The 25,144-nt window shown below is 40.9% G+C and overlaps 1 protein-coding gene across 3 annotated transcripts; it reads left to right on the top strand.

Annotated features, from left to right (window-relative positions):
* Positions 1-151: 151 nt before the first annotated feature.
* On the top strand, positions 152-25,122 carry pagr1 (PAXIP1 associated glutamate-rich protein 1). 3 transcript variants are annotated; one of them, XM_046369385.1, is made up of 6 exons: positions 152-501; positions 713-757; positions 2,034-2,220; positions 20,449-20,779; positions 22,947-23,035; positions 24,751-25,122. In XM_046369385.1, the coding sequence occupies exons 1-6, from the start codon at positions 424-426 to the stop codon at positions 24,996-24,998; spliced, it is 978 nt and encodes a 325-aa protein (XP_046225341.1). In that variant the 5' UTR covers positions 152-423; the 3' UTR covers positions 24,999-25,122. The 3 variants fall into 3 exon arrangements, with proteins under 3 accessions (XP_046225341.1, XP_046225343.1, XP_046225344.1); XM_046369387.1 differs by lacking the exon at positions 713-757; XM_046369388.1 differs by lacking the exon at positions 713-757 and having other exon boundaries at positions 152-310.
* The last annotated feature ends 22 nt before the right edge of the window (positions 25,123-25,144 follow it).

Raw genomic sequence — 25,144 nt, forward strand, 5'->3', positions numbered from 1 at the left:
TCACGTAAATGTTGCAATTTACAAGTAAGCAATATAATATACATTTGTTCGATTTGAATATTGTTACCCGAAATCATGAAGCTTGGAAATTGACAATTATTTCTGGGTGCATATGGGTTCCCTACGCCCCGCCCCCGCTGTCTGTGTCTCGTTTATCCAGAAAATGGCGCTGTGTTTACTTCTGTGTGTCTCCCATCTGCTTAGTTTTGAATATTTAGACTTTTGATGCATTTATCAATTACTAACTGGTAGGATCATTTGCGTTGTCTACCCGATCTATCTGCGAAAACAAACTGACAATTGGATTAAGGTAGCAAACGCAATATCTTGCAATAGTTTCTTACAGTGACAATTGCATTGCATGTTTCTGCTCACTAACATATAGTTAGCTGACTAAACCCCACTCCATGGTGAAGGAAGTTTATGACGAACTCCACCAAAGGAGTGAAGCAGAGACCAGGCTTTGTGGAATTCAGCTCCGACTACACTGATTCGCCCAAGGTGAATGCTTTAAACGTGTTTAATTCTGAAACGCTTAATTTACATATATTTGTCCACAGTGTAGTTGCATGGTTTTGTTTTTTTGCTGAGATTCAAACTTTATCAATTTGCTCATTACTGTTGATCTAAGATGGCAACTCATCGCATGTGCCAGTTGAACCAGCCTGTGGTTGTATTTGATGAACGTTTATTGAAAAAGTATGGATTTCAGCAAACAAAGAAAGGCAGGCAACTACAGAGGACACACAAGTACAAGGTACATGTTTCGTAATTAAATTATTTTGAAGTATTGACCTTAGGCAAATCGATTGTAGTCAGACTTGAATTCCACAAAGCCTGGTCTCTGCTCCACTCCTTTGGTGGAGTTCATCAGAAACGTCTTCACCATGGAGTGGAGTTTAGTCAGCTAGCATATAGCTAGCTGACTTTAATAACATGTAATGTGTAGCTAGGCTAAAAGTAGTCAAAAAAAAATATTTTCACGATTTCACTATCATCCAAATCTATCAATCATATCATGTTTTTTGGCTTATTCGGTCGTTTTTACCTGATTTAAGTAGAATTCTGTCCAAATGAATAATCAATATGTTGAAATACATTGATATGTTGAAGACCAAGACATAAAAACATACTCTCTATACACATGTCAGATGTGTGTTCAGCTTACTGGTATTTTGCTAAATTAGTACATTTAAAACTTTGTCCTGAATACAAAGTGTTATGTTTGGGGAAAATACAACACATTACTGAGTACTGCTCTCCATATTTTCATGCACATGGTGGCTGCATCATGTTATGGGTATGCTTGTAATCATTATGGGTGTTCGGGATTTTAAAACATTTAATGGAGCTAAGCACGGGAGAAAACCTAGTTCAGTCTGCTTTCCACCAGACACTGGGAGATTCAAAACATTTTTTTTAGCAGAACAATAACCTTAAACACAAGGCCAAATCTAAGTTACAGTTTTTACTTAAATCTACGGCAACCTGAAAATGGTTGTCTAGCAATGATCAACAATCAATTTGACAGAGCTTGAAGAATAAAAAAAATTAAAAAATGGGCAAATGTTGCACAATCCAGGTGTGGAGACTTACCCAGAAAGACTCACAGCTGTAATCGCTGTCAAATATGCCTTTTTTGTTGTTGAAATAAGTCAAGGGGTATGAATACCTTCTGAAGGCACTGTATATTTAGTCTTGTCCGCATCAAGGATTCGTTTTAAACCAACTTTTTGTAAGGTAACATGTATTACCTTAGCCATGGAGACAGTTTAAAAGAGTTCAACAGAATATAACCAGGGAATGTAGACTAGAGCTTCCATAGGGACTGTGGAGCAGGCTAAATGTTCAGCGTCCATGTAATAGCCAGGCTTTTTTTCTGACCCGAAATTTCTCCATAAGCTGTGTTGAAAGAAACATTCTCAACATAGATTGTTTTTTTATATGCATATCTTCTGTACTAGGAGTGGGTTTGTAGTAAACATTACTGTTACTGGTGCTAACATGTAACTCAACGCAAACTCTCTCTCCAGCATAGTAGCAACAACAAGATGATGCAGGCTGCAGAGGCTACAACAGACTCCTCACTGAGAGAGGGAATAGAGGTACTCGGAGTGGAGGACACTGAGAAAACCACTGGTATGGAAGAGGAAGGTGACAAAGACGGGACGGATGTGGCAGCTGCAAAAGCAGAGGAGACCAAATCAGAGGATGCAAAAGGTAGGCCCCTCTGGGGTAATGCTAACTACACTCACAACTTTATGGGAAGAAAGAAGCCTCTACCTAGCTAGCTGCTTTAAGTCCTAAGTGTCCTCAATGGGCTCTATTTTCAGCTAGCGTTAAGCCAGCGCAATTGTGAAACACACGCTTGTTTGCAATTTCGACCTGTTAAAGCCTGCGCTCTTCTATATTCAAACCCTAGCACCAAGATTGGTAATTTACCTGTCTTATATGAGCTCGCTTGTGCTGTGGTGGGAGGGGGGATCAATATCTGAGGTGTGTTCTTAAAAAGGTTTAGGTTTGTGAGGACAGGATTTTGACAACGAAAGTCCAGCCTATCCAGCCGTGGTGCACAGTGCCCATATGCACATGGAACAAGAGAGGTGTGCTTTTTGTGGCCGTAAACCTCGTATTTAGAAACATTAAAAAATATTTTATAGCCGCTCAGTGAAGGCAGTTTTTTTTGTCATGCCCAATGCATTCCCCAGGTAGTCAAGATTATCGATAAAAGGTTTGGCTCGTGAGACTGCTTTGAAATAAATCTTAATCACCAAGGCTTTATTAAAAGATGAATTGTGGTAGCAGCAAAACAGTGAGCGGACATCCCCTTTTTATCTATGTAGTCTATTACATTATTTTATCCAGCTCCTTTTATTATTTTGGATGTGCATAAAAACCCTTCGGTAGGCTATATGCCCTTCATGGAACGAGAGTTGAGATAATCCGGTGACACTCCTATTTAGAACCATTTAAGTTATTTTCCTGTAACAATTGCTTGTGTCTGGTGTCTTTCTCATCCTGGCCATGCATTAGCCAAGTAGTCTATCCATAAAAGGTTTTTAAATGGTCTACACGTGAGGCTTTTGCCAACATGCTTTTGCATTATTCACAATTCACATAGACCTACCTGAAATGCATACTCCATTTAGCTTGAATACCTCCCCATATTTCCAAAGAGCACCTCTTGTCCAGCTACCAAAGACGCGCTCCTCCAAACGTAGGCTGTTAACATTTTTCAGTCCATTAACGCCATATGAATGGCAGGCCTAGGATATATCTTGCTTATTGAGAATGTGCCTCACACATACAATTCCATTTACGGGAGCCTAGTGTTTTTTTATTTGAGAAGTGCGATGCGTGAAGGCCTACACTCGTTAAAGCCAGTTACAATGTTGACTGTCAACACTCCAAAAATATATTGCGCAAACGCCAGATTTGTTGTTGTTGTAAACTGTCGCTTATGCTATTTAATCCCTTACACTCGTGGGAATTGGCCTATTTAGATAAGGCTAAATTGAGATCTTTCTTTCAGATGAAATATGGAAATGCATAACCATGGTAGCAATTAAAAGGGAACAGTTTGGAGATTATGGAACAGTTATTAGACTAAAGGTGAGGACACAACAGTTTACCTGACAGAAGACTGAATCCGAACATTACACTATTGATTTTATGTCTATTCTACATTTACTGTACTTTTCACCTCATTTTGTTGATAACAAAATCTGAAAATATTCTATATACATTCAGTAGCATAACGAGCAAATTTGGAGTAGGTGCAACAAGGTTTTGAGTGTGTACAGTTTAGTAATTTGAATGCACTTTTATGAATCAAAGAAGTGTCTTCAACTATAAGGCACTTTTTTCAGCTCTCCTAGCTGTGCGGTTGAGGAAGTATTAGAAAGCACACTTGTAGACGTTTTGTTTGGAACACAACCCTGCATCTCCGCCTTTACACAATGTACTGTTGCTGTTTACGCAATCCAAAAGCGGTCCATTATCTGGGTCAGGTGGGTATAATTTGAAAGCTTGTTCTATTAACAACATGACTAGCTAAATTAGAAAATACGATATTACAGTGTTAGGCTTTCATTAGGTAATTCAGAGAAGCAAATTGTAGTTTTGGTGAGAGTAGAATGGAGTCATGAGTGCATTTAGATGCATGTTCCACGGCAAATTGTCTTCACAATACAACAAATATAACCTAATTCTGTTCAGGACAACCCAGGATATAGCGCCATGACATCTTGTAACTGTACATCAAACATAGTGATCATAAACGTTGACACTGTATATTATATTTGTTTTATGATTATGGAAATGTGAAGTACACATTTGGACTCACGGATGTTTGGCTTGCATGTATGACATTAAAGCGGTATGTTTTATAATCCTCAACGTCTCATCCTTCAAAATACATAGAGTCCTTGTAATTTACTGCATTTCCCTCACTCAGACAACAAAAACATTTGTTAAAGTTGCCCAATTAGCAGGAGGGAGGGGGAAACCTCTTGTCTCGCGCAGTGCTTAAATTCAGAGCAGCTGTCAGTAAAAACCAATACAGAGCTGTGAAGCGGAGAACCTGTACAGCCACTGCGTTCCAATTTAGGCGCTTATGAGTGTCAATATCTGCCATTTTCAACCCGTATACTGGTATGAATGTAAAGGGCTACTAATCTGTAGTGTCAATCCACAATGAACTAGGACGAGAATATTCCATGCCCTCAGCCGAATTGAGGACCGTCAATAACCTACAGAACGTATTGACGCAAAGACCGTCAATAACCTAAAGCACTTCAGACAAACGCATGCAATATTAACCTCTTGAAGCTAGGGGGCACTATTTTTGTTTTTGGAAAAATAACATTCCCAAAGTAAACTGCCTATTTCTCAGGACCAGATGCTAGAATATGCATATAATTGACAGCTTAGGATAGAAAACACAAGTTTCCAAAACTGTAAAAATATTGTCTGTGAGTATAACAGAACTGATATTGCAGGCTAAATCCTGAGAAAAATCCAATCAGGAAGTGACTCTTATTTTGAAACCCCTGTCTTTCTATGCATCTTTATTGCCCATTGAAAGGGATATCAACCAGATTCCCTTTTCTGTGGCTTCCCTAAGGTGTTTACAGCCTTTAGACGTAGTTTCAAGCCTTTATTTTGAAGAATGAGCATAAACGTCCACATTGCGTAAGTGGTCTGTTGTTGGATTTTAGGCAAAACAGAGAGGTAGCCATTTTTCCTCCCGGTCCTAGTGAAAAGCCAACTGTCCCGGTTGATATATTATCGAATAGATATTTGAAAAACACCTTGGATTCATTATAAAAAACGTTTGCCTTGTTTCTGTCGATATTATGGATATATTTTTGAATTTTTGTCTGCGTTGTCGTGACCGCTATTTCCGGTGGATTCCTAGGCATAACGTATCAAACTAACAGGTATTTGGATATAAAAAATATCTTTATGGAACAAAAGGAACATTTGCTGTCTAACTGGGAGTCTCGTGAGTGAAAACATCCGAAGCTCATCAAAGGTAAACAATTCATTTGATTGTTTTCTGATTTTTGTGATCAAGTTACCTGCCGCTAGGTGTACATAATGTTTTCTTAGTATATCGTTAAACTTACACAAATGCTTGTATTGTTTTCCCTGCAAAGCATAATTTCAAAATCTGAGATGACAGGGTGATTAACCAAAGGCTAAGCTGTGTTTCGCTATATTTCACTTGTGATTTTCATGAATATGAATATTTTCTAGTAAGATTATTTGACCGTTGCGCTATGCTTTTTAGTGTAGTTGATGACAATTATCCTGGATCCGGGATGGGTGGTTCCAAGAGGTTAAGCCATGGAACGCCTTGTTTGGCCAGTGAGTGGCCAAGCCCTTGTCACAACTACAACTTGTTTATTTACCAAAACCCAGCATTTCGCGCCACTGCCCGCAATTGCGCTCATAATAATTGCTTGTGAAAATAGCAAAAATATTTCTGTCTCACCCCTGGACCCCACTCCCGAGTGGTGCAGCGGTCTAAGGCACTGCATTTCAGTGTTAGAGGTTTCACTAAAGACCCTGGTTCGACCCAAGGCTGTATCACAACCGGCCGTGATCAGGAGTCCCGTAGGGCGGCGCACAATTGGCCCAGTGTCGTGCAGGTTAGGGGAGAGTTTGGCCGGGGCTTGAGGATTTTCTTAAATGGCCACAGATGCTAAAATCTAAGATAATTAACCCTTTGAAAATAATTTACACAAGTGACATGATTAATAATTTTGCTCACAATGTAATTTCCCCTCATTTAAATTGAGTAACACCTATGACAACTTTGTATTTAGAGACACCAAATTGTCAATGGAATCCTCAAATTTGACATACAGCCTAGCGTTGTCCGGGTTTGCCCGGGGTAGGCTGTCATTGCAAATATTTGTTCCTAATTAACTGACTCGCCCAGTTAAATGAAGGTTACACACACTGACCAAAAAGTTATTTTGTTTGCATTTACGTATGTCCCATTACCAGTAAAACATCATGAAAACCTATTTCTTTCACTTACTTGCTGTGCTATTTCATTGTTCATTTGTTCAGTCATTTCATTGTCAACCAGGATTTCTATGGAACGCCGTTTGGGTCTTTGCGTGTCAAATATGTTTGTTGACCAATCAGGACTTGAACATGACTGCACGTCACATAATTTAACTCGTTCATTATATTTTTATGTAGTTATTACATTTTTATGTAGTTATTACACTATCACTCTTATATCATATGTCACAAAGATTCATCAATACATATGCTATGATGCTGGTAAAGGTGTTTCGCGCAGCTACAGTGCTAGTCATCTAGGTGTCATCTAAAATAACCCTAATTTATAAGACCGTATTAATGGTGGTCGGACCCATCTATGTGAAGCTAGCCACAATAAGAATTAGCCACAATAGTGGACTTTGCAGTTTGCCTAAAAAATAAAAGTATGGCATAATTCTACTATTTGTAAACATTTACATCACCGTCAATGACATACTTTTATTCTGAAGGCAAACCGCAAATTCTAATATTGTGCCTAATCCTTATTGTGGCTAGCTTCACAACACATAACCCCGTTCTGGTCAAGCCTCACTAGCCAGATGAAGCTAGCTGGCTGCTTTATAACGTTAGCTTTGGACAACAAGGTTAAGTAGCTGGCTCGCTATTTATTTTCATGAACTGTTCAATTTCAATAGGTGAACAACAAGTGGCAACCTAGCTAATACTTACTCAGAAGGATTCCTAAATCATTGCTAAGAATAAATGAAAATGACTGCAGTTTCTACTGGTCATTGTTTCAAGCTGGTTGTATTGGTGCTAGCTAGGTATCAAACTAAAGCTAGCTACCCCAGAAGTTGCGGTCGAACAAATGCTTTATTACCAACGCGGTTTTGTAAACACATCGTTCGTGGCCAGTGTTTGCTGACTTTTTTTGCACAGCTTTGAGTGCTACTATCTTTTTTTACACACAAAGACCCAAACGGTGTTCTATACTATGTATGTTGTGAAGCTAATAGCAGTGATGCTATTACTGTGTAACTCCGGTAGGGCAACATCTGAAATATAGCGCACTTGGTAGTGTGTAACGGTGCTCGACCAGTCGGCGAAAGCCAACATCACCCACGACAGAGAACGGTTGATTGTCAAGGGCAATGAATTCCATTATCTTGGCTTTAATGGATTTCGCCTTTGAGTTGTCTCGCTGAAAATGTGTTACTCTTTCAAATGACTGCTTGACTGCTCAATCCACACAGCAGACATTCTGGGCTAGTTTAGGAATGCTGTGTTACGCAAAATTTTACATGTATTCATTACATCATGTACCTTCGTTATATAGGTATGCACGTCAGCTTTGACATCAGTTTTGCACATCGTGCGTTAAACTAGGCATCGGCCGATACCGATATATTCCCTGATATATCATGCATCCCTACTATGTATAGCTTTGTAAGACTAAAATGACCAACCACCCAGCTTTGGAGTAGTTGAAAGTCTGTTTTTGAGAGGACCTGGCTACTGTGGGAAACTTCTAGTAATTGTGCTAAGCTAACTATGTGCTAACATCTCCAGACTACACGCTGAGACAGAAATGAGTTCATCTGACTGAGAAAAACAACCTAAATCTCGCAGTATCCCTTTAACCCATATCAGTGTCTGGAATAATATTCACCATTCTTTCTGCCATGAGTCACTTATAAGTCATTATTTTTAACACAATATTTTGACAATACCTGCGCAAATGCTCATTTGCAATCGATGATGAAAAACGTACTCACCAATTACTGCGGTCACGTTTTCAAGATCTGATCTGTCTTTTTTTCTCCCCATCTTATCCCCTTACAGCTTTTGCCACCCAGAATTGTTCAAATGAAAAAAGTTCAACGTGTCAAATAATTATCCGAAGTGATGATGACACAGCCGATATTTAAATTTGAGTTAGGTCTGAAGAAGACTCTGGCTCAGCTGTACAATGCTACAAATATTACATACATATAACAATTGTCCCATAGGATTAGAATTAGTAGAACTAACATTCCCATCCAAAACAGTGTTGGTTTGTGTGAACAGCAAGTAGACCCTTTTTCACAGACTATCTATCTCTGGCCCGTTACACCCGTTCCATTGCATTCAAATAGTATTCATACCCAAGAAGACTCGAAGGCTATAATTGCTGCCAAAGGTGCTTCAACAAAGTTCTGAGTAAAGGGTCTTAATACTTATGTAAATTTGATGTTTTAGTTTATTATTTCATGAAGCTCACGACAAACAGTTCTTGTGCTGCCGTTGCTTCCAGAGGCATATTGGAACTCGGTAGTGAGTTGCAAACGAGGACAGACGATTTTACGCACTTCAGCACTCGGCGGTCCCGTTCTGTGAGCTTGTGTGTCCTTCAACTTCGTGGCTGAGCTGTTGTTGCTCCAAGATGTTTCCACTTCACAATAAGAGCACTTAAAGGTGACGCTAGCAGGGCAGAAATTTGACGAACTGACGTGTTGGAAAGGTTGCATAGCTCTTCAGTATGGGCCATTCTACTGCCAATGTTTGTCTATGGAGATTTACATGGCTGTGTGCTTGATTTTATTCACCTGTCAGCAACAGGTGTGGCTGAAATACACAAATCTGATCATTTGAAGGGGTGTCCATATACTTTTGGTGATGTAGTGTAGCTCAGGCAGTAGGAAGCTCTCTCATCCATTTATATGCAGAGGAAACAGTCTTAAACAGTCTTATACTCAGCTGGCCCCTCCCTGGATTCTGCGTTAAACGCTCTACAACAAAGCTTTCTCTGCCCTTGACCTTTGTTTTGGAGGTGTTCAGAACAAGGTTATGTGGTTCAGTAAGAAGAATGCTCCCCCACCCCCCCAACCAGTGTGATTACTATCTCTGAGGGTTTAGAGCTTGAGGTAGTCACTTCATACAAGTACTTGGGAGTATGGCTAGATGGTACACAGTCTTTCTCTCAGCTACAGACTAAGGAGAAATCTAATCTTCCTCATTTGTAATCACTCTTTCACCCCAGCTGCCTAACTAACCCTGATGCAGATGACCATTCATAGATTGGCAAGTAAGGGTGCTCTTAAGCAGCTTGATGTTCTTTACCATTCGGCCACTCAGATTTGCCAACAATGCTCCTTATAGGGCACATCACTGTACTCTGTTCATCTCTGTATACCCGGCGTGAGACCTACAGGTTGATGCTTATTTATAAAAACCCTTTTAGGCCTCACTCCCCCCTATCTGAGATATCTACTGCAACCCTCATCCTCTACATACAACACCCATTTTGCCAGTCACATTCTGTTAAAGGTCCCCAAAGCGCACACATCCCTGGGTCACTCCTCTTTTCAGTTCACTGTAGCTAGCAACTGGAATGAGCTGCAAAAAAAAACACTTTAACAGGACAGTTTTTTTTTATCTCAATCTCTTCATTCAAAGACTCAAATATATACCCCCTTATTGACACTTGTGGCTGCTTTGCGTGATGTATTGTCGTGCTTACTTTTTTGCCTTTCACACTGTTGTATGTGCCTAACAATGTTTGTACCATGTTTGTGCTGCTACCGTGTTGTTGTGTTGCTGCCATGTTGTGGTCTCTCTTTATCCAGTGTTGGTGTCTCTTGTCGTGATGTTTTTTTTCTAATCCCCGTCTCAGCAGGAGGCCTTTTGCCTCTTGGTATGCTGTAAATAAGAATTTGTTTTTAATTGACTTGCCTAGTTAAATAAAGTTGAAATAAAAATTTTAGCACCCAGGCCAGGAGCTAGTACTTGATGCACAGCCTTTGGTCAAGATAACCACTGACAAATGCTTCTTGTAACCATCAATGAGATTGCTGCACTTTTCTACTGGCAATTTGTCCCACTCTTCAGCTGTGTTTGAGGGGTGCTTAACCTCTCTGGTAAAAGTGGGATGCTAGCCTCCCACCTCGACAACAGCTAGTGAAATTGCAGGGCGCCAAATTCAAAACAACAGATATCCCATAATTAAAATTCCTCAAACATACAAGTATTATCCACCATTTTAAAGATAAACTTCTTGTAAATCCAACCACAGTGTCCGATTTCAAAAAGGCTTTACTGCGAAAGCACACCATGCGATTATGTTAGGTCAGCACCTAATCACAGAAAACCATATAGCCATTTTTCCAGCCAAAGAGAGGCGTCACAAAAAGCAAAAATAGAATTAATAACTAACCTTTGATGATCTTCATCAGATGGCACTCATAGGACTTCATGTTACACAATACATGTATGTTTTGTTCGATAAAGTTCATATTTATATCAAAAAATCTCAGTTTAAAGTGGCGCGTTATGGTCAGAAATGCATTGTCTCAAACAAACATCTGGTGAAAGTGCAGAGAGCCACATCAAATTACAGAAATACTCATCATAAACATTGATAAACGATACAAGTGTTATGTCTGCACCTAGCCACAGAAACCCATACAGCCATTTTCCAGCCAAGGAGAGTGTCACAAAAGTCAGAAATAGCATTAAAAAGAATCACTTACCTTTGATGATCTTCATCTGGTGGCACTCCCAGGTCTCCATGTTAGACAATAAATGTTTGTTTTGTTTGATAATCTCCCTCTTTATGACCAAATACCTCCTTTTTGTTTGTGTGTTTTGTCCAGTAATCCGAATGCTTAAGACGAGTGCACTAAGTCCAGGCGAAAAGTACAATAAAAAAGTTAGTAGAAACATTCCAAACGATGTTTAAAATCACTCCTCTGGTTGTTTTTGAAATCAATAATATTTCAACCGGACAAAAGCTTTGTCAATAGGAAAGGCGCTTTCCCGATCAGGCGCATGGCTGATGATTGAAAGTGCTGTATCTCCCTCATTTTTAATAGTTCAAACCTGAAACAATGCCTAAAGACCGGCCACATTTAGAGGAAGCAATAGAGACCGTGAACTGGGTCCTAAGTCTTTGTATGGTGGATAGGCTTTCAATGGAAAAACAGCCTTTCAAAATAATAGTACTTCCGGGTTGGATTATCCCCGGGTTTTCGCCTGACATATCAGTTCTGTTATACTCACAGACATTATTTGAACAGTTTTGGAAACTTTATAGTGTTTTCTATCCAAATCTACTACCATGTGCATATCCTATCTTCTGGGCCTGAGTAGCAGGCAGTTTAATTTGGGCATGCTTTTCATCCAAATTCCGAATGCTGCCCTAGTGATGTTAAGCAATGAGGTGTGGTATTTGTCCAAAATACCACGGCTAAGGGCTGTTTTTAGGCACGACACAACAAAGTGTCTGGACACAGCCCTTAGCCGTGGTATATTAGCCATATATCACAAACCCCAGAGGTGCCTTACTGCTATTATAAACTGGTTACCAACTTAATTAGAGCAGTAAAAATAAATGTTGTGGTATACGGTCTGATATACCACGGCTGTCAGCCAATCAGGATTCAGGGCTCGAACCACCCAGTTTGTAATTTAGTCTAGACCAACTGCTACCATAGGTTTTGTAATGGATTCAGATCTGTACTCATTGTTGGCCAGTCCAGCATTTTTTCCTTAACCCTTCCCAGATACTTTTTGGTGTGTGTTTGGGGTTGTACTGATGAAAGACCCACAACATTCGACAGAGACCAAGGTTTTGGACACTGGACTCAAACACTTTGCATATTCAAGGCCCTCCGCACCAGAGGTCGCAAAGAAACCCCACTGCATTATCTAACCTCCGCCATGTTTGATTCTTTGAATGCTTAATTAGGTCATCAGAATTTTTTTATATTTTGTTTAATCTGCCCACAGAACAATATAGCAGGATTTAGGCATGTTTAGGTGGGTTTTCTTGTCATTCTTTCAGATGTTTACCTACAACCAAGCTCAGGTGATGGCTTAAATTCATTGTAGCCTAGGTCTAATACACTGAAAAGAAATATTAATGCAACAATTTCAAAGATTTTACTGAGATACAGTTCATATTTTTTTTGTTTTTATTTAACTAGGCAAGTCAGTTAAGAACAAATTCGTATTTACAATGACGGACTACCAAATGGCCTCCTGCGGGGATGGGGGCTGGGGGCTGGGATTAAACATTTAAAATAGAATAACAAAATACCAAAGAGGACAACATAGTGTGGCAGCAACACATGCCAACACAGCTTTATTGGGCACAGACAACAGCACAAAGAGCAAGATGGTAGAGACAACAATACAACATGCAAACTGTCAAATCAAATTTTATTGGTCACATACACATGGTTAGCAGATGTTAATGCGAGTGTACTAAAATGCGTGTGCTTCTAGTTCAGTAATATCTAACAAATTCACAACGACTACCTTACACACAATGCAAGGGGATGGAGTAAGGATATGTACATGGATGCGCGATGGCATAGGCAAGGTGCAATAGATAATATTTTATACTATCTACATAGATGAGTAATTTAGGATATGTAAACTAGAGGTCTACCGATTAATCAGGGCTGATTTTCAAGTTTTCATAACAAATCGGAAATTGGTCATTTTGGACGGCGATTTTGCAGATTTTTATATATATATATACACACGTGTGTGTATTTTACACCTTTATTTAACTAGACAAGTCAGTTAAGAACACATTCTTATTTTCATTGACGGCCTAGGAACGGTGGGTTAACTGCCTTGTTCAGGGGCAGAACGACAGATATTGACAGATCTTTACCTTGTCAGCACAGGGATTCAATCTTGCAACCTTACGGTTAACTAGTCCAACGCTCAAACCACCTGCCTCACGAGGAGCCCGCCTGTTTTGCGAATGCAGTAAGAAGCCAAGGTAAGTTGCTAGCTAGCATTAAACTTAATCAATCATAATCACTAGTTATAACTACACATGGTTGATGATATTACTAGTTTATCTAGCGTGTCCTGCGTTGCATATAATCGATGCAGTGCGCATTCGCGAAAAAAGACTGTCGTTGCTCCAACGTGTACCTAACCATAAACACCAATGCCTTTCTTAAAATCAATACACAGAAGTACATATTTTTCAACCTGCATATTTAGCTAAAAGAAATTCAGGTTAGCAGGCAATATTAACCAGGTGAAATTGTGTCACTTCTCTTGCGTTCATTGCACGCAGAGTCAGGGTATATGCAACAGTTTGGGCCGCCTGGCTCATTGCGAACTAATTTGCCAGAATTTTACGTAATTATGACATAACACTGAAGGTTGTGCAATGTAACAGGAATATTTAGACTGATGGATGCCACCATTTAGATAAAATACGGAACAGTTCCGTATTTCACTGAAGGAATAAACATCTTATTTTCGAGATAATAGTTTCCGTATTTGACCATATTAATGACCTAAGGCTCGTATTTCTGTGTGTTATTGTTTTATAATTAAGTCTATGATTTAATAGAGCAGTCTGACTGAGCGATGGCAGGCACCAGCAGGCTCATAAGCATTCATTCAAACAGCACTTTCGTGCGTTTTGCCAGCAGCGCTGCTGTTTATGACTTCAAGCCCATCAACTCCTGAGATTAGGCTGGTGTAACGATGCGATGTGAAATGGCTAGCTAGTTAGCGGCAATAGCGTTTCAAACGTTACTCACTCTGAGACTTGGAGTAGTTGTTCCCCTTGCTCTGCATGGGTAACGCTGCTTCGAGGGTGGCTGTTGTCGTTGTGTTCCTGGTTCGAGCCCAGATGGGAGCGAGGAGAGGTACGGAAGCTATACTGTTACACTGGCAATACTAAAGTGCCTATAAGAGCATCCAAAGGTATATGAAAATCAAATGGTATAGAGAGAAATAGTCCTATAATAACTACAAACTAAAACTTCTTACCTGGGAATATTGAAGACTCATGTTAAAAGGAACCACCAGCTTTCATATGTTCTCATGTTCTGAGCAAGGAAATTAAACGTTAGCTTTCTTACATGGCACATATTGCACTCATAGAGAATTCTCTTGGGAGATAATGCGGTCAGCATTTGATTGTAAGGAATTCTAGATCAGGTGAACAAAAGGATTAGAGTTCCTGTATGTTATGATTATACCATGAGTCGATAATCATGAGGCATACACCTCCACCCTTCTTCTTACCAGAGACATGTTTGTGTCTGTCGGTGCGACATTTGAAGAAACCTGGTGGCTGTACATACTGACAACATATCCCGAGTGAGCCATGTTTCTGTGAAACAGAGAATGTTACCTTCTTTGATGTCTCTCTGGAAAGCAACTCGTGCCCTAATTTTGTCCACCTTGTTGTCTAGAGACTGGACATTGGCGAATAATATGCTCAGATGCGGTGGATGGTGTGCTCGCTTTCTAAGTATGACCAGGAGGTCACTCAGTCTACCTACTCTGTGATGAAGTTGTTTTGGTTTGACCTCTGGGATTAGATCTAAATCAAATCAAAGTTTGTCACGTGCGCCGAAAACAACATGTGTAGTAGACCTTAGTGAAATGCTTACTTACAGGCTCTAACCAATAGTGCAAAAAAGGTATTAGGTGAACAATATGGTGGTAAAGAACACACTCATCTAATCTAATGTCCTGGGTGGAGGTCTGAACAAAAGATCCACTTCGGGAAAGTTCTATTACTGCTCGTAATGTTGGTAAGTTGACGTTGTCCTTATATCCAATAGTTCTTCCCGGCTGTATGTAATAACACTTCCGATTGTCTGGGCTAACAATGTAAGAAATGGCCTCCCGGGTGGCGCAGTGGTTAAGGGTGCTGTACTGCAGCGCCAGCTGTGCCATCAGAGTCCCTGGGTTCGCGCCCAGGCTCTGTCGTAACCGGCCGCGACCGGGAGATCCGTGGGGTGACGCACAATTGGCCTAGCGTCGTCCGGGTTAGGGAGGGCTTGGTCGGTAGGGATGTCCTTGTCTCATCGGGCACCAGCGACTCCTGTGGCGGGCCGGGCGCAGTGAGCGCTAACCAAGGTTCCCAGGTACACGGTGTACCCAACGACACATTGGTGCGGCTGGCTTCCGGGTTGGATGCTCGCTGTGTTAAGCTGTACAGCTGGTTGGGTTGTGTATCGGAGGACGCATGACTTTCAACCTTCGTCTCTCCCGAGTCCGTACGGGAGTTGGGTAGTGATGAGACAAGATAGTAGCTACTACAACAATAGGATACCACGAAATTGGGGAGAAAAAAGGGGTCAAATTCAATTAAAAATAAAAAAATAAACAATGTAAGAAATAATACATGAAAGAACAAATTACTGCATTGTTTCCTAAGGACGTGAAGCGAGGCGACCATCTCTGTTGGCGCCATCTTAAGTCATGTCAGTAAGAGAGTCCATGAGTGAGTCTTTGAATGAAGAGATTGAGATACAACTATCCAGTTTGAGTGTTTGTTGCAGCTCGTTCCAGTCGCTAGCTGCAGCGAACTGAAAATACGAGCGACCCAGGGATTTGTGTGCTTTGGGGACCTTTAACAGAATGTGACTGGCAGAGCAGGTGTTCAATGTGGAGGATGAGGGCTGCAGTAAGAGGGTTTTATAAATAAGCATCAACCAATGGGTCTTGCGACAGTTATACAGAGATGACTAGTTTACAGAGGAGTGCAGTGATGTGTCCTATAATGAGCATTGGCCATATTGTTCTTACCAACCTTGCTCTGAACATCTCCAAAACAAAGGTCAAGGGCAGAGAAAGCTTGTTGGACACAAAGCTTTGTTGTAGAGCGTTTAACACAACATCCGGGAGGGGCCAGCCTAGCTTAGTGGCCTTCCAGATAGCCTGAGTGCACTTATTTCTCATTTGCCTGAACAAGAGCCAGTCAGCCTGAGTATGCGTGTGCCGAGCCTTTCGCCAAATGCAATTCTTGAGTAACTCTGCAAGATCACGGTCGAACCAGGGGCTGAACCTGTTTTTAATTCTCATTTTTATTATGGGGGTAGTTAACAATATCACTGAAAATATATTTTTAAAGAAGGTCCAAGTGTCTTCGACAGAGGGAATCAAGCTGATTCTATACCAATTTACAGAGGCCAGGTCATGAAGGAAGGCTGGCTCATTAAAGTTATTTAGCAAGCGTCTATGACACATCGTTTCACTGAGCAGCCATTACGAACACAGGCTGTAAAACAATGATCACTAAGTCCATTACAGAAAACACCAGACTGATACCTATCAGGATTATTTGTGAGGATAACATTGAGGAGAGTAGCCTTTTCTGGGTGTTTGGAGTCATGCTTTGTTGAACAGATCGCCAGGTGGAATCAAAACAGCAGTGCAGCAGGCAACAGGAGTCTGTGTCACACCCACTTGGGATGGTCTTTTAACTTCTTGCGTCGAGCCATCCCGGATCCGGTATCGTGACTACAGCCTTAAGCTCATTACCATAACGCAACGTTAACTATTCATGAAAATCGCAAATGAAATGAAATTAATCTATTTGCTCTCAAGCTTAGCCTTTTGTTAACAACACTGTCATCTCAGATTTTCAAAATATGCTTCTCAACCATTGCAAAACAAGCACTTGTGTAACAGTATTGATAGCTAATGTAGCATTTAGCGTAGCATTTAGCATTAGCATTCAGCAGGCAACATTTTCACAAAAACCAGAAAAGCATTCAAATAAAATCATTTACCTTTGAAGAACTTCGGATGTTTTCAATGAGGAGACTCTCAGATAGGAAATGTTCAGTTTTTCCTGAAAGATTATTTGTTTAGGACAAATCGCTCCGTTTTCTGCATCACGTTTAGCTACGAAAAAAAACCTGTATCCAGGATTGTCTAAATCTATCCGCAAGCTCATTAGCATAACACAACGTTAACTATTCATGAAAATCATAAATTAAATTAATCTAATCTATTTGCTCTCAAGTTTAGCCTTTTGTTAACAACACTGTCATCTCAGATTTTCAAAATATGCTTTTGAACCATAGCTAAACAAGTATTTGTGTAACAGTATTACATTTACATTACATTTAAGTCATTTAGCAGACGCTCTTATCCAGAGCGACTTACAAATTAGTATTAGTATTAGCCTAGCATAGGATTATGCCTCTATTTCAGCATGCAACATTTTCCACAAAAACCAGAAAAGAATTCAAATAAAATAATTTACCTTGGAAGAACTTCAGATGTTTTCAATGAGGAGACTCTGTTAGATAGCAAATGTTCCGTTTTTACAAAAAATATTATGTCGACTAATCGCTCCGTTTTGTTCATCACGTTTGGGTAAGGAAAAGTCATTAAAATGCTAACTTTTTTCCAAATTAACTCCAATAATATCGACAGAAACATGGCAAACCGATGTTTAGAATCAATCCTCAAGGTGTTTTTCACATATCTATCGACAATAAAATTCTTCGTGGCAGTTTACTTTCTCTTCTGAAGAAATGGAACTTGCATGGACCTACAGATTACGCAATAATTTCGACACAGGACACCGGGCGGGACACCAGGTAAATGTAGTCTCTTATGGTCAATCTTCCAATGTTATGCCTACAAACACGTCACAATGCTGCAGACAATGGGGGGAAACGACAGAAAGCGCAGGCTCATTCCTGGCGCATTCACAGCCATATAAGGAGACATTGGAACACAGTGCCTTCAGAATCTGGGGCATTTCCTGTATGAAACTTCATCTTGGTTTCGCCTGTAGCATTAGTTCTGGGGCACTCACAGATAATGTCTTTGCAGTTTTGGAAACGTCATAGTTTTGTCTTTCCAAGGCTGTCAATTCCATGCATAGTCGCATCTTTTCGTGACATATCTTGTTTAAAACGGGAACGTTTTTTATCCAAAAATTAAAAGGGCGCCCCCTATCTCGAAGAGGTTAACAGCAGGAAGAAGCATCAAGGTCTCTGGATTTGGGTGGGGTAACCTGCCATTTGTTGGGCTCAAAGGCCTACACCTCTCACTGATCTAGAGTGAAGGTTATGCTGTGGAGAGTAGCATCCTGTATATGTCTCTGCCGAAAAATTCAAGTTTCTTACTCCAAATCTATCTTTTTGCAAAAAACATCTTGAAAAATGTGAGCTCACATGCATGCAGCTGTCTCTCTCTTTTCCGTAAGGCAATCAGTCAATTGAAATGAATTAATTTGGTTCTAAATCTATGAATTTCACATGACTGGGAATCCAGATATGCATCTGTTGATCACAGATACCTTAAGGTAGAGGCGTGGATCAGAAAACCAGTCAGTATATGGTGTGACCACCATTTGCCTCATGCAGCGCAACACACCTCCTTCGCAAAGAGTTGATCAGGCTGTTGAATGTTATCCCACTCTTCAATGGCTGGGCGAAGTTGATGGATATTGGAGGCAACTGGAACATGCTGTCGTACACGTAGATTCAGAGCATCCCAAACATGCGCAAATGGTTGACATGCCTGGTGATTATGCAGGCCATGGAAGAACTGGGACATTTTTCGCTGCTAGGAATTTTGTACAGATTCTTGCAACATGGGGCCGTGCATTATCATGCTGCAACATGAGGTGATGGCGGCAGATGAATGGCACAACAGTGGGCCTCAGGATTTCGTCACGGTATCTCTGTGCATTCAAATTGTCATCGATAAAATGCAATTGGGTTCGTTGTCCGTAGCTTATGCCTACCCATACCATAACCCCACCACCACCATGGGGTTCACCCACACGTCTGCCATCTGCCTGGTACAGTTGAAACCATGATTAATCTGTGAGGAGCACACTTCTTCAGTGTGCCAGTGGCCATCAAAAGGTGAGCATTTGCCCATTGAAGTCGGTTATGACACTGAACTGCTGTCAGGTCAAGACCCTGGTGAGGACGACGCGCGTGCAGATGAGCTTCCCTGAGACTGTCTCTGACAGTCTGTGCAGAAATTCTTTGGTTGTGCAAACCCACAGATCATCAGCTGTCCGAGTGGCTGGTCTCAGACGATTCCCCAGGTGAAGAAGCTGGATTTGGAGGTTCTGGACTGGCGTGGTTACACGTGGTCTGCGTTTGTGAGGCCGGTTGGACGTACAACCAAATTCTCTAAAACAACGGCTTACGGTAGAGCAATTAACATAACATTCTCTAGCAACAGCTCTGGTGGACATTCCTGCAGCCATCATACCAGTTGCATACTCTCTCAACCTGAGACATCGCTTGCATTGTGTTGTGTGACAAAACTGCACATTATAGAATGACCCTTTGTCCCCCGCACAAGGTGCACCTGTGTAATGATCATGCTGTTAAATCAGCTTATTGATATGCCACACCTGTCAGGTGGATGGATTGTCTTGGTAAAGCATAAGTACTCACTAACAGGGATGTTGAGGTTCCCGAGTGGCGCAGCGGTCTAAGGCACTGCATCTCAATGCTAGAGGTGTCACTACAGACTCGATTCCAGGCTATATCACAACCGGTCTTGATTGGGAGTCCCTTAGGGCAGCGCACAATTGGCCCAGCATCATCCGGGTTAGAGTTTGGCTGGGGTAGGCAGTCATTGTAAATAAGAATTTGTTCTTAACTGACTTGCTTAGTGAAATAAAAGGTTACATAGAATTACAGAGAAGCTTTTTATGGGTACGGAACATTTTGGGGATCTTTTTACATGTTGCGTTTTCTATTTAGGGCCTATGAAACATACAAATTACGGATTAATAGTAATTAACTTCTAATTTACACATCTGTCTTAACTGTTCCCTTGCCAAATTCACGCATCACCACTGGCCTCTCGCCCACCCCACCGAATACCCGATTCGAAAAATAACTACAGATTGCGGCTGGATGATATTTCACAAAAGTGGGAAAGTGTCTTGTTTATGACACGCTCGTATTTAGTTTTTCCGTCAACATTTTGGGGATACAAAAAGGGCCTTAGATTTATAGTTATTTCATTGATACTTATTTATACTTGGGATATTGTTTTGTAACAGGAAAGGTAAAAAGACTAGCTGGAGGGCATCCTTGGATGAGTTTTTCATGGTTGCGAATGACACACTAACTTACTAACACACATGCATGCTTCTGTCCGATTCAACTGTTTTTTTTCCAGATGGAGACAAAAGTGGAGATGCGATGGAAGGAGAGGGGCAGAAGGGGGAGATGGAAGCAGACAGCAAGATGGAGGGAGGCGATCGAAAGCAGGTGGAGCGAGAGTGGGAAATCACCTATAGCGATGATGAAATCGAGGACCCCAAAAACTGGATGCCCCCTCCCGACGAAATCAAAAGACTGTATGAGCTCCTTTCAAAAGGGGATAAGCTGGAACTGAACTTTGTGCCCCTTCCTCGAAGACCGCCGACACCTGAGAGGACCCCCTCGCCCGAGAGGGATGATGAGGACGAGGCGGCAAAAGAGAGGGAGAGGGAGGATAGAGAGCGCAAGTGAGTTGTGTATTCATTTATATCCAAGGTTGGTTATGTTTCCTTCTAGCTCTGGTCCAGGAGGACTACGGTAAGCAGAGTTGTGTTCATTGTGGTACGCAATGGAAAACCAAAATGATCGTTTCTTATTGAACAAGTCTAGGGGCTCTATTTTCAAACACACTTTAGTTTGCAATTGCGTCATGTAAAAACTGGCGCACTGGTAGTTTATTAAAATATCACAAGCAGCAAAACAGTCAACATATTCCCCTTCTATATTTATATTGGACATTATTTTTGTCCAGCTTCTGTGTAGTTTGGATGCCCAATGCATGAAAGGTGTTAGCGACTCGGGAAGCATGTTTAGGAACAAGTTATTTAATGACTTATTGTTTTTCGTTGATAATTTTGTTTTAAAAAAATGCATCTTCCACTTTCTTTTGTTGAATCTCGGGAATTACGATCACTGTCCAAAGTTCTGAATCTGGCTTGTAAGTTATTTGCCAGTTTGTTTTTTAAACTTTCACGTTGAAAAGTCACGTAGTGGCCATTTCAATGGCGATTGTAGGCTATTGCTACAATGCCTTCAGAAAGTATTCACACCTTTTTACTTTTTACTGATTTTGTTGTGTTAAAACCTGAATTAGAAATGGGATAAAATGTATTACACATAATACCCCATAATGTCAAAGTTTAATTATGTTCTTCCAAAATTAATCCCAATTAATTACAAATGATAAGCTGAATTGTCTTGTCTTGATTTTAACCGTTTTGGAAACTTCAGAGATGTTTTCTATTCATATATGCATATCCTAACTTCTGGGCCTGAGTAGCAGGCAGTATACTTTGGGCCCGCTTTTTATCCGGAGGTGAAAATAGTGCCCCCTAACCTCTGTTTTAAACTGCAAAAATGGCTCTTCGATGCCAAGAGGCGGGCCTTAAAATGTGTCTTCCTAGGGCCCTTGACTTGGTCCGGCCTTGCATTGCCAAGGTCATAGAAAAACTCCTTGAATGCTATTTTTCATCTCACCCCAGTTGTGTTCTGATTTATGAGGGGGTCCCTGATGAATGTGCTATCACTAAAAGGCTCTCTGGCTAGTCCCAAAAAGTTTGATTTGTGCAGTTAGAGTAAACTCTTAACCTAATTCATTATACCAGTGGCCAGAGCCGGCCCCTAAGCAAGATTTGGTTGGGTGGCACCCCCACCCCACGGGCAAAACATTTTACTGGGTCCGTCATGACGGCAAAGATTTATAATTTAAAAAATGGAATCAAAAAAAACAATTTTAAAAGTACATTTATTGCAAGTCTGCACATTTTTCAACGGAGCGTAGAGAAAATTTGCCATGGGGCCTAGAGACTTTACAATTTTAAAGCAAATTTCCTGCGATTTTTACGCATTTTACCAGGACTTATGCCATGTTAATATGCCATGTTAATATGCTATCTGAGTGAGTGACTGTGTATTGTAACACTCAACAGTAAGTTGAGACCCCGACTGAGTTGACTGGTCAGGGGCCCCGTTTTGGAAATTGAGGGCCGCCAGTTGCCATCCCTGACTCAGAACAATGCGGAGTGTAAACATGTTCAACATATTTAGGAAATATGGGATAGGCCTACATTATATTTTGTTTCTGTAGGCCAGCGTTTCCTGGAGACCCTGAGGGGGTGCACGTTGTGGTTTTTGCCCTAGTATTTATTACACAGTTGATTATTTGAATTGGCTGTGTAGTGCTAGGGCAAAAACCACAACATGCACCCCTTGGGGTCCCCAGGACCAAGTTTGGAAACACTGCTGTAGGGCATTTTAAGAAAATAGGCTATAAATGGACTAACATTCGAATTGGATTTGCTGACAATGCAATACACAACTTGAAGCAACCACATATTTAGCCATGAAGCAAGTTCTGATTGGCCAGTGAGGGGGTCAAGCCTGACAAACCTACAACTTGTTTATTTGTCAAAGCCTAGCCATTTCACACCATAGCCAGCTGCTGCGCCCATAATTCAGGTTGTGAAAATTGCAAAAATATTTGACACACCCCCAAAAAAACTATAGTGCTACCACCAGTGCTAAGATTCACCATTGGGTTAGGTTTGTTGAAATAGAGGCCTAGGGACTCCCCCTGTTTTTTTATAAAGATAAAGTATGGCAGTATGGATGACTAGTATTTTCTTTCTTTGTCAGGGCCCCATCTCCCACAGAGTTTGATTTTGATGAAGAACAGATACAACAAACTCCAAAAAATGCTTTCATCAACCGACGCAGGACACCAGGTATGACTCGCTGCTCATGACTTTCACTTACCTCATTCTTTGTTTTGGAAGATACCTTTCATTCTACAGTATCTCTCATGCAACTTAGGGTCTATAAGCACTTGCCTATTGCCTAATATCGAGTCATATTCACAGTTGATTTGATGAGATTCAATTAGACTGAACCGGAGTGCAGCTAAAACTGGTGCTGGGGCATAATTATCAAGAAGGTGGCATGATGCATTGTTCATAAAAATATGTACACTACCTGACCAAAAGTATGTGGGCACCTGCTTGTCGTACATCTCATTCAAAGATCATGGGCATTAATATGGATTTTAGGCTTGTGTGCAGCTGCTCAGCCATGGAAACCCATTTCATGAAGCTCGAACAGTTCTTGTGCTGATGTTGCTTTCAGAGGCCGTTTGGAACTCGGAAGTGAGTGTTGCAACCGAGGACAGACGATGTTACGCACTTCAGCGGTCCCATTCTGTGAGCTTGTGTGGCCTACCACTTCGCAGCTGAGCCGTTGTTACTCCCAGACGTTTACAGTTCACAATAACGGCACTTAGTTGACCAGGGCAGAAATTTGACGAACTGACTTGTCGGCATCCTATGACGGTGCCACGTTGAAAGTCACTGAGCTCGTCAGTTAAGGCCATACTACTGCCAATGTCAGTAACGGGTGTGGCCGAAAATAGCCGAATCCACTCATTTTGAAGGGGTCTCCACATACTTGTGTGTATATAGTGTATCTTGCATAAAATGTATGCACTAATTTTCAAACTAGTTTTCTTCAAAACACAGAATACTAACACTGTTCTCCACATGCTCGACATTTGACTTTGTTGAGCCAATTTCGCTGTCTGCTTCAGCGGGGTACCCGGCTCATGCCCGGAAGGCAGCCAGGTTATTAGTGCTTTTTTAAGTCTGTTAGATTATGAAAGAATTATCACAGGTTTACGATTATTTACATTAAATGGACTATGTATTATGTGGGTTGAATCCTGTAACATAGAATAAATTAATAAAAGTCCCATGATAGTAGTGACTTCCCATTACTGCCACTTGTTAATCATCATTTGTTCACATTTAAATCTGTTTGTTAGTGTATTACATTTGTTTTATTTCATTCCAAGTCATCTCATCTCTATTCTGCCTGTGCCCTAACAAAATCACAATTTTGTAGTTCTTAAAATTAAATCAGGTGTACTTTTGACTGCTGAATACCACATATCAATCACTTAGATCATGTATTTTCTGGTAGATACCTCAAAGCAACAGCTGCTCTTTATCACCTCACGATTGCGCATTCTTCGCTCTTCTGTAGCAGGTGTGAAATAAACACAGATCAGACAGGTTGATGCGCAACAGATTATGGTCATTGTAGTTAAGGACCACATTTTATGAGTTAAACTATGTAGAATATTGGCCTGTTGGAAATTACAACATTGCACAGTTAAGGCTGGATCTTATTCATCTCTAGAGAAACTTGTGTGACATGAAATTCAAATAATTTATGTAGGTCAGTTACTTGTTTAAAAAAATATATATATATTATCACATTTTTAGTCACTCGCTCAGCACTACTGGTTAGCAAACAAATACGATCACTTTTTCAACCCAGGAGTAACTCCACCCACCAGCTGAACTAAAACAAATACCCTCAATGGTTAACTGCTGTCAACCACTACCCTCATTCTGGGGTTTATTCATGCATTGTCCTCTTTTCGCAGGGTCCTCAGCTCGGTCCTCTGTCAAACGGGAGGCTAGGTTGGACAAGGTACTGTCAGACATGAAACGCCACCGCAAAATTGAGGAGCACATTCTTCGGACTGGACGAGACCTCTTCAAGAGCGAGAAGAGCAGCCGGGCCGGGCCCGAGGAGGCACTCTCTCCCAACAGTCAAAAAGAGCGAGAAAAGGAGAGGGAGAGAGACAGCGACCCCAGCAAAATCTTCTCGCCAAGACAAAGGCGATACTGAGAGAGGGGGAAAAACTGCAGGCCAAGAGCTTCGACGCTTGATTTTTTTTTTAAATGCCATTACCAATTTTGTATGATTGTGCGTTTTGTATCCTTGTAATAAACATTACTCTTTTTTGTTTTTATATATATAAATCAGTGTCTTGA

The sequence above is a fragment of the Oncorhynchus gorbuscha genome, linkage group LG11 (genome assembly GCF_021184085.1).
Source record: "Oncorhynchus gorbuscha isolate QuinsamMale2020 ecotype Even-year linkage group LG11, OgorEven_v1.0, whole genome shotgun sequence".
Classification (NCBI taxonomy): Eukaryota; Metazoa; Chordata; class Actinopteri; order Salmoniformes; family Salmonidae; genus Oncorhynchus; species Oncorhynchus gorbuscha.

What these genes read in the sequence shown, in the direction of transcription:
- pagr1 (XM_046369385.1), top strand. Translation starts at nt 424, where the DNA reads ATGACGAACTCCACCAAAGGAGTGAAGCAGAGACCAGGCTTTGTGGAA. An exon ending in ACTACACTGATTCGCCCAAG is followed by an intron (nt 502 to 712) that starts GTGAATGCTTTA and finishes TATGGATTTCAG; the next exon opens with CAAACAAAGAAAGGCAGGCA. An exon ending in AGGGAGGATAGAGAGCGCAA is followed by an intron (nt 20,780 to 22,946) that starts GTGAGTTGTGTA and finishes TTTCTTTGTCAG; the next exon opens with GGCCCCATCTCCCACAGAGT.